Consider the following 17,756-nt stretch of genomic DNA (forward strand, 5'->3'; position numbering starts at 1 on the left):
AAATGCTTGACATGGTATAAATCGTACAAGAGGAAATGAAAAGAAGCTGCATTACACAGAAGAATCAAAGTCCATGGTACCTTAGTACTCCTGATTGTTCTGTGTTACCTGGAGGCCCTTTTGATCCAGGACCTTGAATCATGAAATACCAAAGATTTTTTAAAGGAGTGGTCCACCACTCATTAATAAACCAAAGTCAATTTTTTTGGCTTTGGGACATGAGGAAATGAAAGCAAGTTTGCCAAACAAAACAGATGGATAATAAGGAAACTTCAGATTCAATAAATTTTCTAGCTTTTTCCAATAATTGTCTCATTTTTTGATGGCATGTTTCAAAGAAAGAGTTAGTTATTTCATACAGTATTTCTATCCAATAAAGGGATTGTATTTTCCTATCAGCTAAACATATCCCAGTGAATATGTCCTGCTTTTCCATCGAGGTGACACATTTCCCAATAACATAATAGTGAAAAAAACAATAAGGTTCTGATCTGATAATTAATCTAGTCACTATTACCACATATTGCAAGACGGAAGAAATATAAGGTATTTCAAAAACATGAGAATAAACTTTATTGTAGATTTAAAAACGCCTGTCCTGTTTTTTCTGTCCAAAGATCTTGGAGGAAGAGTTGTCGTGTTTCCTACATTTGTATGAAGATTAATTTTCTGATAACTATGTCATCTTCCTTTCACTATTTCAATTTATTTGACTTGCCATTTCCAACTGTAAAGATAAATAATGGTGATGAAATATATAAAATCAGTTTGCTATATGCTTTATTTGTATAGCTTTAGGCGTGACTTATACCCATATTTATTTTTATTTATTGCTTAATCTGTCATTACCAACCATAATCACACCATGTCAACCTGTCCCTACTGAAACATTTTTAATACTGCCTGTAATTACTGCTATTTAATCTAAATTCCATTTGTAACATTGTATATATCTAAATTGTATTTTATCTTTATTTATCTATTTTTAATTTATTTTTTTTTATTTTATTTTATTTTATTTTATTTCATTTTAATTATTGAAACTTCCTCTTGATTGTACTTATGTCTGGGTTGCTGTAACAACTGAATCCCCCCCCCCCCCCCCCCCCCCCCCCCCCCCCGGGGGATCAGTGAAGTAATATTTTATCTTATCTTACTTTCAAAATGCATATTGAAAAGAAGCTACATCACAGTAGCATTATTAAACTATAAAATAGTTCCCAATAACAAATAAACTACAATCATCAGCTGACGTCACTTCCGGTTAGCAGCCCAGGTCCCCCGCGCAGGTGCGTGGCTCACATAGGCTCACTTACTAGTAGCTTATGTTACTACTATTGTGAGCAGTGAGGATACATGACAACAATATGACTTCAAAGCAGTCAACAGGAGTGTTTCTCCCCATCTCACTAACCCTTGTCAGCCGTCCCCTGCACTACAAGTTCCCACTGCATGACGAGGTAGCCCACTGACTTATCAGTCCACAACAGCAGCAAGACCGACCTGATAGGTCATCAAACTCCAGGTATGGACGTTACGTTAACAGGTACGGTAACGTTGATGTGATTTGCCGTTGGAAGATAACCACAGGTATCGTGATTCATTAGAACAATTGTACAGCTGCATTCTGAATAAATACAGCTTCAGTATTGTGAATGCTCACTTGCTTACTGGGATACTTCAGCGAGCAGGAACCATTGTATTAGTGAATACACTTGTGTTTACCTTTGGCAATTCAAAGAAGGTCATATTATGACTTCTGTAAACTAATTTTTTTTTACAAAATTGCCATTGCACAGCTGTTTTATGCTGATATCATGTGCATGTAATTTTGAAATCCGATCGGTTTAACTTGACCTGACTTTTGATTTCTTCTTTGTGAAAAAGTTCTTACTGCACATTGACTCCAATCTTCAAATTCATTCAAATATTAAAATGAAATTAGTTTGACCTGATAAGACTCTGAAAGGAATTAGAATGTCATTTGAATAGATTAGTGTGTTGGAGACCTTGTCCAGGTGGCAAATGATACTATCAAATAGTCATGCAATGAGAAATAATGTGCATTATCTAGTTTCTGCCCTATCTGTTGATAAAAAGAAGCCTCTTCCTGTTGGCATCTTGTGTAAAATGCACATGTATGCACGACCAGACTTAATACGATCTTGCATGCTCATCACATCCCTGTTACATTTGCAGCTGGGAATAATTCCTTTGTCAAGAGAGTCTTTTCAATAATCGTCAATAATTCCACTTTGCGCTACAGGGAATGTACACACAGGATTACAACTCTGTTTGAAAGCCAGACTGTTTCTCAGCGAACAGATTTACAAGCAAGATTTGTTTTACAATCCAGTTTACAGCACCATATGAAAGGAGTGCTGAGAGAGCCATGCGTCTAAGTGGCTGTACCCTATTAGCAGCTTTGCTCTGATCAGAGGGTGTGAAGGAAAAGACTGCAGACAAAACGAGACCAGAACCAAGGCTGAAAAGCGTTCAAAAGAAAGGTGTTTAGAGTAGAAAACAATCTTGGCATTTTATATCTGCTGTAAGAATTAAAATGCAATTACTTAAAGTTTTTGTGTCTTGTGATCAAACTAAATCAGCACTGATGCTTTAGAGATTTTATGCAGTCTCATTAAAAAAAAAATAGGGGTATGTGAGGAGTAATGTGATAGATGCTTCTGTACAGGGGAGGGCTGAGAGGAATGTTGAAGGAATGTGTGGATATTATGAAGTGGCAGTGGGAAAATAATGAAGGACTCCTCACAGGGGGCTGAGAACCACACAGAGATGTGGCCTCCTGCTGTCTGAGAGACCCTCGTGTAGGAAGACAATGCCAGTCTGGATGAAGATCTGCCGTAGAACCACACAAAACCTGGAAGAGAGTCAAGGTTAGTTAAAATCACACCATTTACAAGCATTAACATTTAGACAGCTACTGTGCTTTCATGTGAAAGCTTGTCTGGGGAAAGTATAATACACCAGACTTGTTATTTTATAGCACAGGTACTCGCCAGCACAAATTTAATAATGATGTGGATATTAACGCCCAGGAAACAATTACTGGCCTGAGAGTTGGTCATAAGAGGTCAACGGAGCCTTGCATTTTTTTGTCCCATGAATTTATGAGTCTTCGCGGCAAGAGGCAGTCGAGGGGAGAACTTAATTTATCCTCCAGGACATGTGACAAATAGTGAAGGTGAAATATTCATATGAGAACAGCATGCAGGCAAATGAACAGGGTAATTGGATGAAGTTGGTGCATGCGAGATGATGCTACTGCCAGATTGGTGCATTTTTTTGCTGAGTAGGAGAGAAAGAAATAGAAAATATAATAACTTAATGTAAATGAAAAATTAGCTTTTCCACCATCTCTGTCTGAAAAAGCGGTACTGTAAATGAATAATTGTATAACCTTACTGGTAGCGATCATTATTCAATTTTGCCCCAGCTTCTCCATAACGCAATCAATAATTGCAAGTAGTTTTTTACTTTTGTTTTAAAATATTGTAAGGTGTGTCCTAAGTTTTTGGTCTCTCTCTCTGGATATGCATGAGGAAAACCGGGATGTGCTCAGATTACTGAACAGAGAAAGTGCCAATTTGCCCACAGAGACACACAAAAGCACAACACAACACTCCACAGGGAGTGTTTCTCATCAACAACAGTGCCTGTGTAGAGAAACCTCAAGAATTTGGAGTTTGAACCACATTGACCATCCGATTTAAAAAAAAATACATTCCAACCCTGTCTTTTTACTCCTTTCCTCAGTTTTATTTTATTAGTTTCATATCTGTCACTTCTCCCTCTCTAATTAGAATCTACAAACCCTGTCTGCTACTTTTCCCCAAACTCACTTCTCCATCATTCCGACCCTTGTCATCCATCATCTCTCTCTCTCTCTCTTTATCTATCCTCACATGCTCACTCCCCTCCCTCCAGTTTCCCTTTGCTATTTCTCATTTTTCTCCACAATACTATCAGTCTACCCTTTTCACTTACCATCAAAATCTCTCCCTCTCCTGTCGTCATCTGTCTTCGGCAGCTGGGGAAGGCTCTGTATGAGGAGATATGCAGATCTGGTGTTTGTGGAGGCTGTGTTTGCACAGACAGACACTGGGTAAATGTGATCAAGGGATGATGAAGCATCGCAAAATGGCAAAGGGACAGGTACCTAGAGAAGGGAAACGTTACAACAAATCTAAATTTAAGTTATGTGCATGACTTTTTTTTTTTTTACAGGCAAGAATGAAGGTAGAAAGAAGAAGAAAAACAGCAGAGAGTGCACATGAAGAGAGAAAATAGTAGCAAGATGGACTGAACAAAAGAGAAAATGAACAGAAAAAGAGGGCCGAGACTCGGTGAGTAATGTATCCACACTCCAGCAATCCAGTGAATGTGCTGAACTCAGGCTAATGGTGACATAAAAACCCAGAAAAGAGGCAGAATCAATGCTATCTGTAAGAGCCCAGGATGAGACTGGTTTTAGGGAGAGGACAAAATGATCTCTCTCTCAAGACTGATTACATCTGTTGAAACAGTACACTGATATTTACATAGAGACTCAGCTGAGGCCCCACAGCGGGCCCTGTTAGCAGGCCAAAGTCATTTTATTCTTGGGGAAAAACTGGTATGTGGGTGACTTCCAGCAGATCTGGATGTACCCTGTTCTTTTTGTCATCTTCATGAAATATTAGAGTGTGATTGGTGGAAGCAGGCTGTTCTTCTGTATATCTAAATACAACGATGACAAAATCCTCTTTTGCATCATTTTGTTCTGGTTACGTAAGCTGAACAGAGAGTGCCATTAAAGTGTCTAAATATATGAAAATGAACATTTGTGTCATAGAAAGAATGCAAAAATATCACATTTCCAGATGGGACGTGTGCACAGGGGATTACTACTGAGTATGATAAGAATCACATGGATTTCATGTAAGAGGTGGTGTTGTGCTTTTTTTTTCATGTTTTACAAACAAACATTAAGTTAAGGTGTTGGATGGCAATACTACAGGTAGGTCAAGTTTAAATTGGGAGGTAAACGTGTGTTGGAGTAACTCCTAGGATGAGACTGCAGGCTGTTTTACAACACTAAGTGACGAGATTCATAAGAGATTTGCTCAAGTTGTGACATCACCAGTTGGTGGATCTCCTTGAAAAGGCACAATACATGCAACGCTTATCTGTTCTTTTTTGTCCTTTTCAAAATATTCCAGGTCAGATTTTGGGTCCAAAACACATGGCTAGATGTCATCATTTGTCCTTATGCATAGAGACACAGCAGGTAACTTGATGATGATGACTTTGTAACATGGCAACAGTGGAAGAGAGTTCCAAAGTGCTTTAAAGTGCCTTAAAGAGACAGTAGCTGAAATAAAGTGTTTCAGACAGAGGCTGAAATAAGAGTTTCCAAAGACACAGATTTGAGTCTAAGTCATGTACAGCTTCTGACAAAGCTATGAGGACAATACAAAGCCTGAAAATGAGCACAATTTACCCTCTCTAAAGAGTCTGCTTTCATCCTTGCTTCAGAGAAAGTTAAGTGTACACTTCACATGCACTGATCAAAAGTAAAAGTAGACCAAGTGCACAGTTTTCAGCATCTCCCGTAGTTACTTCATAATAAAACAGTCTTGTTGTTTTCTTAAGAATTTTAGGTTGTCTTTTGTTTATAACAGCAGCAGGTTTAACAATAATTCTGATTGCAAAGAAAGAGAGAGAAAATTACAAAACACCAGGGGCTGCAGTTTGACAGCAGTTAATTTGTGCAATCAGCAATTAATCAGAGAGTGTAACATTACGGGAGGCAATGCTTAGGCAAGTTTGTGCCATGAATATTCTGTAAATACTGTGGAATACTGTTCAGATCACTGGAAATATGTAGATTGCATTTTTTATGCATGGTCTGCCCTTCATAGTAACTTCACATGCTTGTTGGGCCCTCTTATGTAAATGTAGACAATAAGTATTCTAAAAGAGTACATTTGATTAAAATAAGAGGACATCTCTACTTTATTTTTATGCCTTTGGACCCGGTGTTACCACTTGTTTTGTTCCCACTCTTTTTCATATGAGTAGGCTAGAACAATAGACAATGGACTATAAAACAGCGACGTCACCCTTTGGTGTCTGAAGCAGCGTTTTGAATTAATTGCTGTATTGGAAACGCTGACTCAGCCAAACATGTAGATTTCGAAATGTAGAAACAGACAAATCTATACATAACTCTTGGTCCTAATAATCTTGAAGTATGAGGTATTTAGACCCAACCATTTTCTGTGCCAGGCTGTCAACATGTTCAATTTAGCTGTACAAATTGGCTTTTAAACAAGGCTGTTAGTGGGGATTGGTGTTTCATTTTTGTATATCAGCTTGAAGTGGACTTTTGAGGAACGGTAGTTTGTTGCACTTCCACATTGGCTACATTTGGAGGTTGACGCTTGGCTATAATGCAACTGTTCAGGGTTTTGGTAATCTCAAGAAAAGTTGAAAAAGCAAGAATCAAGCAGCATTTTCTAGACACTGCCATTCCTCAACAGTCCGCTTGAGGCTAGTTTCAAAAGCAAACAAAACTCCATTAGGGCCCATGTTAAAATGCCCATTTTCACTGCATAATAAAACATTTTTGCAACCTGTTACAAAAATTATTTTGGTCTTTTTTACATTATTTCAGTGTTGGTTACAACTACATGAGAGGTGATTCCTTTTCTTACTCATACAGTGCTAAGGCAAGGATTTATGCTGATAGGTCGGCACTTTGTCCTAAGGTTTCTAGTTGAGCTGTTTGTTATCTGGAATCATAGACTATAAAATATGGACGTAGGATCTGTGACGTCACCCATCTGTTTCTGAAGCGCTGCCAAACGGCGGCGGCAGCCATATTGGTGCTGTCATCCAGTGTGACATAAAGAGGCGGAGTTTGAGCCTCCTAGCCAACAGCTACAGTGTTCAGCTGTGCCTCTCATTGGAAGACTCGTAATCTCAATATCTTTGAAATTGCAGTGTTAGAAAAAAATTCACCCTCTCACAGTGTGAACTGATCAAGAAATGAGCTATCCAGACTACACTCGTCTTTTGTACCAGGGTAAACATGTTTATTTCTGCAGTAAAGATCGTCTTTTTCCCATTCATGTGTATGTGGTTTCCAGTACTTCCGGAGCCAGCCTCAAGCGTATCCTCGATGAACTGCAGTTTTTAGCACTTCCGCATTGGACTCATATTTTTAGACCGGAGTTTGCCGCTTGGTTGGAATCTGCATTTCTGAAATGATTGCCACCATCTTTGAGCTTCATAACACTATGGTCATGTCTTATATAGTCAAAGGAAAGAATCAAGACCAAAGATCTTATTGGTTCTTACATTTTGAAGTCAGGGGAAGCTCAAGGTGATAGGTCTCTGTTTCCACAGTGGAAAACATGAAACGGATGTTACAACACTTAACCCACAACAAGGCTCTCGTTACTGTGGTCAGCATTAGTGGAGCAAAACTGCATGTGAGGCTCTGCTGTAGTGACCAAGCCGGAACAGGTAGAGCGGCCGCTTTTTCAGAGCTATATTTGGCTTCATTGAGTCACTGTAAATGTATGTGGAGGAAGAGTGGAGAAGTTCCACACTCTCTATAGATATATCCCAGGAGTGTTAGTGGCAAAACATCTATAGTATTTCTGTCTAAAAGCAATGTAATTTTCACAAGAAAATCTCATCACGCCCTGAAAAACGCTCCCCACATAATTACTGCGTGTTTACACTAAACTGACTGTTGCTTAGTTTGTTCGCTCTCTCACCCCGGATTCTCCCCTCTCTTTGCTACCACCCTGCCTCCCCTCTGTTCCTCGCCCCGGTCTCCCGAACTTCCCCCGGCATCCTGCTCCTCATTAGAAGGCCTTTCATGGTCAGAGCCAATAAAACTTCAATGGGAGGCAGCCTGAAGAAAACGTGGCTGCTCTCTGGCTTTACTGAGCGTTAATTACGCGATTCCCTCACCAGACAGACAGGGGAGAACCAATCAGTTTCTCTAACAGTGCTGCTGACCTATGGCCACATGTGGGACGCAGTCAGACACATAAAGTTGCGTTACACACACACAGAAGAAATGTGCTCAGACACATGTGCATAAAGGTCATGCTTACACAAGCCCATATATAATACCGACAGTCGTATTATCACACACTCTCTTTAAGGCCACCAGACTCATTAACCTCCAGCCACATGTTCTTAACTTAGCAAGCAGCAACAAGAGAAGTGAAGCGGCTTTAATACACATAATTACAAAAAGTTGTTTCTGCCTGCTGTATGGCACAATTACACAACTCTCCAACCTTCAATGAGTTATAGCGTCATGCCAAATTTGCCTAATCACACATGTACAGGCAACGAATGAGTGTGACTCTTGACACTGCCAAGCAAAGGTGTAATTCATACCTTCTCAATTCAGAGTGGCAATAATGGCACACGAGTGTAGCTATTTGTCAGTTTGTGATATGTGATCCGCCGTCCTATTTGTTTGCACTCATCCACTCATGAGGAACCGACTAATTATAGAGCAACATTTCCTGATGTATTCATAAACAATGTCTGCCATCATAAATAGAACGATTTGGAGGCAGAAAATGACTGTTCTTGCCATGTGGCTCTATCCTTCTTCTCTCTGCCTTTTTTCTGTCTCTTTCTGTTGCTCCTCACTCGTGTTTGTCTCTAGTTATTTCAGGCAGCACTGCAGTGTTTCCATGTGTCACTGCGATAATGTGCGGTGGCATCTTCTTCTGCACACAATCCTTAAAAAGCATCTCCCACAGGAGTGACAACAGCAAACGCTGTCTGATTTAATTTCGCACACTCTGATGACTAAATAAACATTACTTTAAGTGAGAGTGCAGTCGTTTGTTACCGCTCATCCGACAATCTTATCCAGGATACAACCACAGAGGCAAATCACATCAGCAGCATATGTTGTTTTTTAAATGTCACCGTAAGCATGTAACACCCACGTTTCCTTCAGTTACATGAAACTATGACTCAGTATGTTCATACACGTAAGAGTCTCATCAACAAGCTCATTTCATTACATCATAAAACATTTACAGTATTGGTGCTTCATAAGCCCTTTGCACATATGTACTCCATGTTTGCGCATTCACACATACCCTCCCTAGCGTGAAGTTTTCCCTGTCAGATGCAGCGGGGGGGGGGGGGGGGGGTCTCAAATAGTAAGACTTAGGCTGTTTTCGAAACCGCCTACTATACGAGCAGTACGTACTGATTTGGCCAAAATTCAGTATGTAGTAAGCAGTATGTGAACAAGAGCAAAATCTGCAGTATGGCAAAACTCCCCAGATTTCTACTGATTTGGGAAAATTTCACAGTATGCATTGGAGCAGTCTGCCCATAGACTGTAAAAAATATGGACGTAGGATCCGTGACGTCACCCATCTGTTTCTGAACGCTGTTTTGAGACCAATCGGCTGCGGCAGCCATATTGCTTCTGTCGAGCCAGTGTGACGTAAAGAGGTGGGCTTTGAGCCTCCTAGCCAACAGCTGCAGTGTTCCTGCAAGCAGCTGTGCCTCTCATTGGAAGACTAGTAATCTCAATATCTTCGAAATTACCGAATTAGAAAAAAATTCACCCCCCTCACAGGGAGAGGACATCTAGAAATTAGCTATTCAGACTACACTCATCTTTTGTACCAGTCTGTAAACATGTTTATTAATGCTGCAAAGATCGTCTTTTCCCCATTCATGTGTATGTGACTTCCGGTACTTCCGGAGCCAGCCTCAAGCGGATCCTCGATGAACTGCAGCTTTTAACACTTCCGCATTGGACTCATATTTTTAGACCGGAGGTTGCCGCTTGAGTCTGCCTCACGTACCGTTTCCAATAATGCACTGCGCTCGTTCCGCTGTTTTTTTTCCTTCTTTTTTGACGGGAGGAAATCCATTTTTGGGTGCTGTGAAAGTTATCAAATTAGATATAAACAACTTCCAAATTTTTTAATTCAAAAGTGGATGCTAAAGAAGCAGTTTCTCTATTGGCTTCATGGTTGTTTACTTCCGCTTTCCGAAACCGGAAATTCAGTGACGTCTGACCCAACATACTGCAAAACAGTTCGAACAGAACAGTCATACAACATACTAAATTCAAACGCAGCATGGAGTAGGCAATACCTACTGCCTACTACATTAGTAAGTAGTATGTAGCAGGCCGTTTCAAAAACAGCCTTGGCTTAAAAGCTACGCTGCAGAAATCACTGGCTGTTTTCAAAACCGTCTGCTACTACTTACGAATGTAGCATGCAGTATATATTGCATACTGCTTACTGCGTTTAAAGGTGGTATGTAGTATGACTTTTTTTGATCGATCTGTTTTGCAGTATGCTGGTCCAGGCTTTGCTGGTTTTCGGTTTTGCTTCTGTAATGACTGGCAGTGACAACATTCACCAGTGTTTCTTTTACATCACTTCACAGTGTAACAAACCATTATATGTTAGCGTTGTAGGATTGGTAACAAACACAGTAGGTGGCGCCTAAAAACGTGCCAACCACCATAAATGCAAAACTGAAGGAGCAAAACATTAGCGCTGTGCATTGTGGGAAAACACAACAGAATCAGAATCAGAAATACTTTATTAATCCTTGGGAGGGAAATTCAGTCATCTCAGAGCTCTTATAAACAGCATGTAAGATAGTTAAAATATTAATAGAAGTAGGAATAAAAATAAGATATAAATACAAGTAAAATAAAATAAAGATCAAATAAAATAAAATAATAATAAAGCATAAACAGATGCGCAGAATAGTTAGAAATGATCTTTGTACAACAGCGCAGGGAATGAAGGTGATATATACAAGGATGTTAAAGTGGCTGGGATATTGCACAGTGTGTTACACGTTATTGCACATAGTTTAGGTTAGTGTTCAGTGATCAGAGGGAGGAGTTGTAGAGTCTGATGGCCACCGGCAGGAATGACTTACTGTGGCGTTCTGTGTTGCACTTGGGGGGAATGAGTATTGCACTGAATGTGCTCCTGTTTCACCAGCACACTGTAGAGAAGGGTGGTGGATGTTGTCCATGATGGCATGGAGTACGGTAGGGAGACTGGTCTGCTGCATACTGAGAAATTTTCCCAAATCAGTACGACATCAGGGTAGTTTTGGCATACTGCAGATTTTGCTCTTGTTCACTTACTGCATACTACATTTTGGCCTTTTCCAAAGGAACCTCAGTATAATGTTTTCATTATGTTCAAGATGGTGGGTGAAGCAGAGTCTAACATGAAAATGACATTTTTATCCTTCCTATTAATGCTATGAAAAATTTAACGATTTCACGGTATCGACAAATGAGTTGAAAAGAACGAGCTGGCAGCAGAGAGGAGTATGAAGCGGCTTCATTACATCCTTGAAGATCGCACAGGTCGTATGACATAAATGTTGTCACCCTCCCCCACTTGCTCATGTTGAGTCTGCATTCACACATTGACTCACCCTGACTTCTTGCATGTACTAGACAGCTGGCAGGAAAAGTCCAGGTGAACTCTGGAAGAAAAATTCAGCCATTTGCAGCCCCATCCTTAAAATGTTGCGACATTTCCAGGAGTTCAGTGGGTGTGTAAAAACAGCCTTGTTGTAGGAAGAGAGCCTTGGCCTGGAAACAACCTGAACTGAGTGAACTTGTCCCTCCGACAAACAAGCATTAGTTATGGACATATTACTGCCACTGGCCATGAAGAAGAGGCTTCCTGAGCCTTGAGCTTGGAAATGAGAGTCAGTGATCCCATTAGAAGTAATGAATAAACGGAAGAATTCCAAGCATGTATAATTTGAAGCCTGCTTCACATACAGAGTATTTTCCCTAGAGACATATGAAGATGTATCTACTGGCTTTCACCAAACATCCAATGAGATAAACAACATTCCTATAGGGATACATTAGTGTCAGTTAAAGGAAACACAAAAAAGACTGACTTATTGTATTTATATGACAACACAAATGTGAACTATTTATGTGCTTAGTCAAGCTTGAACTGAGTCAGGGACTTTTCTAACACACATACAGAAACTGGGATAATGAAGGCATTAAGCAGGTGACAGGTAACCTGGACAGGTACTGACTTGTGCGTAATTGCACCTTGAGGAGTGACATGGCGAATGTATGGAGATACTCTGCACAGTGGAGTGCATTAGTGAGTGGTTTACTTAGCATTGGCCCTCAATTGGTGGGTGGGTACCTGGGGGTCGAAGTCACGCCCACAGTTCACCTGTGACACCTGGCTGGGGGAGATCAAGCTGTCGGGACTCCTAAAGCGCATTCTTTCACTGAGAGGCAGACTACAACACTGTGAGATGCACTGAAAACCACGTGCACACTTCGACTTACACTCGCTGAAAATGACAGCTGTTGTCAAAAGTTAACCCCCCCGAGTAAAAACCTGTTAGTCGGTAATTTTATTCCGAAAAATGTCTAAAAATAACATTTAGATGAGAAAGATTAAAACAGAAATAGCAGGACCTCTCTCTCTCTCTCTCTCTCTCTCTCTCTCTCTCTCTCTCTCTCTCTCTCTCTCTCTGCCCCCTCTCACTCCCTCCCTGCCCCCTCTCACTCCCTCCCTCTCCCGCCTCCCCCTCTTTCCACAGAGTGGCAGCGCTGGCATAGCATCGTTCAGACGGCTGGAAACGGTCTGCGGTGCAGTAGCTGCCTGTGCGCACTTCTTTCCTCAGATCACCCAGGGCCGTTAGAAACCGGCAGGCGCGCGGCGACAGAACCTGACTGCACAGCGTCATCACAGTACGGCGCTGATTTCTGACGCGACTTGAAATAATTTCTGCTGCCAGCGCGTACCCCTCATTCTTTTATCCCTTTTGCTTCTTCCAGTTTAGGTGAACAGAAGCTCCGGCATTGTCAACGTGGGACAGAGGATCTGTAGGCATCCTGGACACAGCGTGAGAAGAGACAACTACTTGGGGGAAATAACAAAGCTACTGTCCTGTCGCGGGAAGAGACGGGACATCTGCGCTGTGAAGAGTCGCTCCTGTGCCGTGCAGCAGCGCGCGGAGAGCAGCTACAGACTCCGCAGACGCACTTAAAGGGCAGCAGGGATAAAAGAAGGTGGAGGATATTTTACGCAAAACAGCAACGCTCAGTAGCTGTGATTGACACGCGGCTACTCTCTGGGAGTCTCTCGCTCCTTTTAGGACTCAGCACAGTCGGATCTGCACTTGACTAAGTCCACATACAGCAGCCGGCCGGGATGGATTCCTTCATCATAGCGGCTCTGGTGGCAGTGTGCTCTCTAACGGCACCAGCCTATGGGGACAAAGGGACCAGCAAAGCCAGGAGTTGTTCGGATATCAGGCAGTTTTATAGCGGGAAAGGATTCACTCTGGAAGGGGTCCCTCAGTCTGAAATATCAGGTAAGCTTCTATTAAAAATACATCTGAAAAAGTATTCTGCTGTCATGTTGTGTGCACTCATTTGCCATTATATCTAATGTCAACCCCTGAACTCAGACTCATTTTAATGATCATCTAGCTTTCCACACACCTCCTTGCAGTAATTGTTTAAGTCATAAAATGTTCAACACACTGTAAAGTATCACACAGTTGCTATGAACTCATTGCCACTGAGAACTATAATCCCTCTGCAAGTCCCCCCCTAGGAATGTAAGTCTATTTTGGGTCCAAAGTTGCACCTGCAGGAGCACCATTTATTCTATGTGTTGGTGTGTAGATCTGACATATCCTGTGTGATCCAGAGAGGAATGGTTGTAAGTTGTGCCCGCAGTGCAGTTTGCACACATTGCTACAGGACACTGACTCAAAACTAAGTAGTCTCAACCACAAGCTTAAAATGAAACGTGTTTGTAGTTTGTTTTGGTTGCGAGGGGGAGCGAACCCAGTTTCTATCTTTATACTCTCTAAACCTGTTGTCACACTTATTTCATGTCCCATGGTGAAGCTGAGGAGCTCCAGCTCTCGGCTATCTCTCGGGATGAGACACAGCTTTGAAAAGATTTTAACAAAGTAGCACAGACATGTCACAGACAATCTGCCCGTTTGATCCCTGATCAAAAATATAAGAAACTCCTTTGAAAATTCTCCCACACTTGACATTTTTGGGAACACAGATGCAGCAGGATCAGCACCTCTCAGTTTCCCTCTCACTCCAAACTAAGCTGCTCCTCCTGAAGACACTCCCTGATCTTTCATCTTTTCTCAGCTGTCTGGTGTTTGTGCGGAATTCTTCCTTATAAATTACCAGCCAGTCACTTGACCATGTGCTGCAGCAACGCAAATACGATGTTGCTCACTGTGTCATTCATGGTCTGATGTCAGACAGTCATGAGCCCCTCTTCAGCCCAGATGATTACATGTGTGCCTTCCCTGGAATTTGCTTTCGCATACATGAACACACACCGGACACACACACACACACACACATACACACACACACACATACACATACATACACGCACACACACGCACACACACAGTTTACTGCATTTTCAGGTTCTACAGTTACAGTATGGTACATGCATGGACAAGACAGGAGACAGAGCGTGTGTGCTTACACAACCACTTTGCACAGATTCTGAGTAATACATCTCACTTTTGAAATTCAGACCTGCCAAAGAAAGCTTTACCAAAGAGAAGTGAAGAAAAGTGATATTTTAAGTAAATCACTGCCTCTTACAAGCACAAAATTAGCATGGATGGGGCATATTGTGTGTCAGATCTTCTCCTCAATGATTCCTCCTGTAACTCTGCTGCAGTTCCTCGCAATCTGATAACATTCCTTTTCCTCAAACAGCCCCTCGAGACTCTGCGTCACTCACCTTTTCTATGTTGTCCAATTCATTTTCCACAGAGTGCTACACTACTGTGACAGCAGATAAACCTTCCCCCCCCTGTGAAGACAGCAATGTTTGTCCATTAGTACAGGCTAGATGCTACCAGGGTGACTTTCTGCAGTGTTCATCTAAAGGTCACACATTTTGGTAATCCCCAAGTAGAAATTGCTCTATTTTCTGATAGCATAAGCTGCAGAAAGAGCATCGTGTCTTGAGAGCAATCATTTGTTTTTTTATACACTGTGGGCTTACTAGATTTCAGGTGTTTCCTCAGTATTTCCCACAAGTTTCTTTCCAGAGCTGCAACTTTGATGCATTAAATGAGCTTTAACGCTGCTTCTTTGAGGTACTTGATATCCAAAAATCTGCAGCAGATCTTACCCAGTGATTGCACTTATCAGAGAGATTATAAGCTTTGAGGGTGGGGCCGTGATGTGATGAAAGTGTTAGCTCATGTCATCACACCATACATCAAAAAAATACTGAGGACGAAGAAGTAGCCAGACACTTCTTAATGGATTGATTGACCATACTGAATAAATCATTTGGCAGAATTAACGCCAGCCCCGGTGCCTCAGAAATCCCCTTTTCTTCTAAAATGTCTGTAATCCATAATGCTTTAAAGAGCAAATCTGTCTTGTCATGGCACCAGCTATCCCTCTTGTTTTAATCAATGATGTGGAGCTTACTTAAGTCTGGGGTCAATGTATTCTCAGTTAGAGCGAAAAATAAGGGAGTGAGACAGACGCTGAGGGCCAGGAGGAGATAGATAGAGGGGTGAAAGAGAGAAAGAGAGACAGAGAGGGAAAGGGAGATTTGGCTTTGACAGTATTTCTCTCTGTGTCCCATCCTCTTGGCTTTCGAGCATAAATAACCCCTCGTCCGCTCCAGTCTGACATATTAAACACCTTAGTGAAATATGCAAGCTTTAATTTATACCACCGATTTATGAGCCACCTGAATGTTCATCTCAGATCATCTCTGACATCTGCAGAAGGATATTTCCTGCTGCGACACCAGGGCCTGATCAACCTAATGTATTATTGGCTTGGCCTGACTCAAGGTCACATGGCAAGTACATCACCCCGGAGTCAGTCTGGGGACGGACAATGAGGCACGACTGCATCCAAACTCCGGAAATGATGTCCTCGCAGCACTTTTTAAATCCTTTTCAATGCTGCAGCACAATTTACGAGATAAAACTCCTTGGCACACAATGTGTAGCGAATGCGCTTCTGAACTCAATATTAAACTTCATTTTTAGATCCACAGAACTTGAAGGATCAAACACAGAGGCAAATGCAAATAAAGCCTCTGCATGGTTTGAAAAAAGCAGTTTAAAGAGAGTGTGCTCCTGAGTTTTATTTTCAATTCTTAGAGGTTTTTTTTTAAAGAGACGTTTACTTATTCTATACCTTTGTTTCTTTCATTTGTGTTCATTATGTTTCTTTCAATTATTTTTAGATCTCTAAACATATAAGATCAAACACAGTGAGATGTGAAAATAAAGCCTCAGCTTTAAGGAACATACTTCTACAACTCATCTGGTTTGATTATATTAAGACTAAGCGTTATGCATAATTAGGTTTAATTAGGGGTGTGGCTAATTTGACTGACAGGTGGGCGCCACCTCTCTGCTGGTTTCTGTAGTAGTCTGAAATTACTTGGGCTAGGATTTCCAATATAGTGACCCCCATCTTCTTGGAAAGGTGAGGTTATTGAGACTTCATCAATAATCTATGGAATATATGCTCCTCAGCTAATGTGATTTAATTCTTAATATAAATTCCGAGAGTTTGTTTTTTTAACCAAAGATGGCTTTCTTTTCTGCACCTCTGTTTCCTTCATTTGTTCTAAGTATCCGGAGTTGTGAGGTACACAATTTCGAGTCTTCTGAACTCAATATTAAACTTTTTTAGATCCACAAAACTTTTTTAGATCAAAAGAGGCATATGCAAATACAGTCTCAGCTGAGTGTTACAAAAAAAAGCTGTTTCAAAAGAGCTGAGCTAATATGATTTTCTTTTTAATTCAAATTCCAAGCTTTTTTATTTTTCAAAGAAATGAGTTCTTCTTTCCTTTCCTCTGTTCTTTCCATTTGTATTAGCAAAGGTACTGAGTTTATGAGGTAAAAACACTACGACATTTCCAAGGCTTCTAAACACTCCCGTCCCTTAGCACCATCCCTGTTTGATTATGCTCAGTCAGCGGTGAAAGAAGATTCCTAGATACCGCTCTCACATCGATACGCCTCATATAACAACTTGGATAGTCCCCTTTTCTTAAGCAATTTGCCCTGGAGAAAAGCCACGCTTAAGAAAAGCTCTTGAGTTAAGGGTGAGCTGTTTCTTATCATTGAGTTGAAGTGGTGTTTACTGGACCTTGAGAACAGTATCAGTTAAGCAGAAATGAAAAGCGATGGCCTGTAAGCAATCAAGTAAACTGATTGATGCTCTTAAAATGTGGGAGATGGTGCTTGTTTAAGTCCCTGCGAGTGATATCAGATTTGGAAACAGCTTTTTTTGGTTGCTGTTTACCAAAAACGGATGATTGATTTTTATGACGCTCATCTGTCTCATCCTTGCGCTGCCCCCTCCCTGCCCCACCCCATCATTACAGCCCCGATGACTTATCTTTTTGTCTTTCAGGGGATGACATTCCTCATCTCTCTGTTTCTCCTCTCTCCCTCTCATCGGCCCTTAAAGAGAGAGGCGCCAGACGCCCTTTGAAAGCAGCTGGCAGCCAATGAGTGTTAGATGTACAATGTCACATAAGCTTACACAAAGAGACAAGCTGTATGAGACATCTGCAGGAAGGCTACTAAGGTTTTGCTGTGGCATTGGCTTTCCCGAGCTGTATTTGTGTTGTTGTTGATTGCCGGTTGCTACAGGCTGACTGTGAGTCAAGTGT

The 17,756-nt window shown here is 41.3% G+C and overlaps 1 protein-coding gene across 2 annotated transcripts in view; it reads left to right on the top strand.

Moving 5' to 3' along the window:
* Positions 1-1,260: 1,260 nt before the first annotated feature.
* The window catches only part of gpc1b (glypican 1b), a 106,142-nt gene continuing 89,646 nt past the window's right edge, over positions 1,261-17,756 (top strand). The window contains exons 1-5 of one of the 2 annotated variants that reach the window (XM_034703459.1): positions 1,277-1,546; positions 2,773-2,894; positions 4,246-4,364; positions 12,634-12,784; positions 12,872-13,410. In XM_034703459.1, the coding sequence (XP_034559350.1) occupies positions 13,248-13,410 (163 nt within the window). In that variant the 5' untranslated portion in view covers positions 1,277-1,546; positions 2,773-2,894; positions 4,246-4,364; positions 12,634-12,784; positions 12,872-13,247. Of the gene's footprint in view, positions 1,547-2,772; positions 2,895-4,245; positions 4,365-12,633; positions 12,785-12,871; positions 13,411-17,756 lie in introns of both variants that reach the window. The other variant, XM_034703458.1, reaches the window with a different exon arrangement.

Source organism: Notolabrus celidotus, chromosome 15 (genome assembly GCF_009762535.1).
Source record: "Notolabrus celidotus isolate fNotCel1 chromosome 15, fNotCel1.pri, whole genome shotgun sequence".
Taxonomy (NCBI): domain Eukaryota; kingdom Metazoa; phylum Chordata; class Actinopteri; order Labriformes; family Labridae; genus Notolabrus; species Notolabrus celidotus.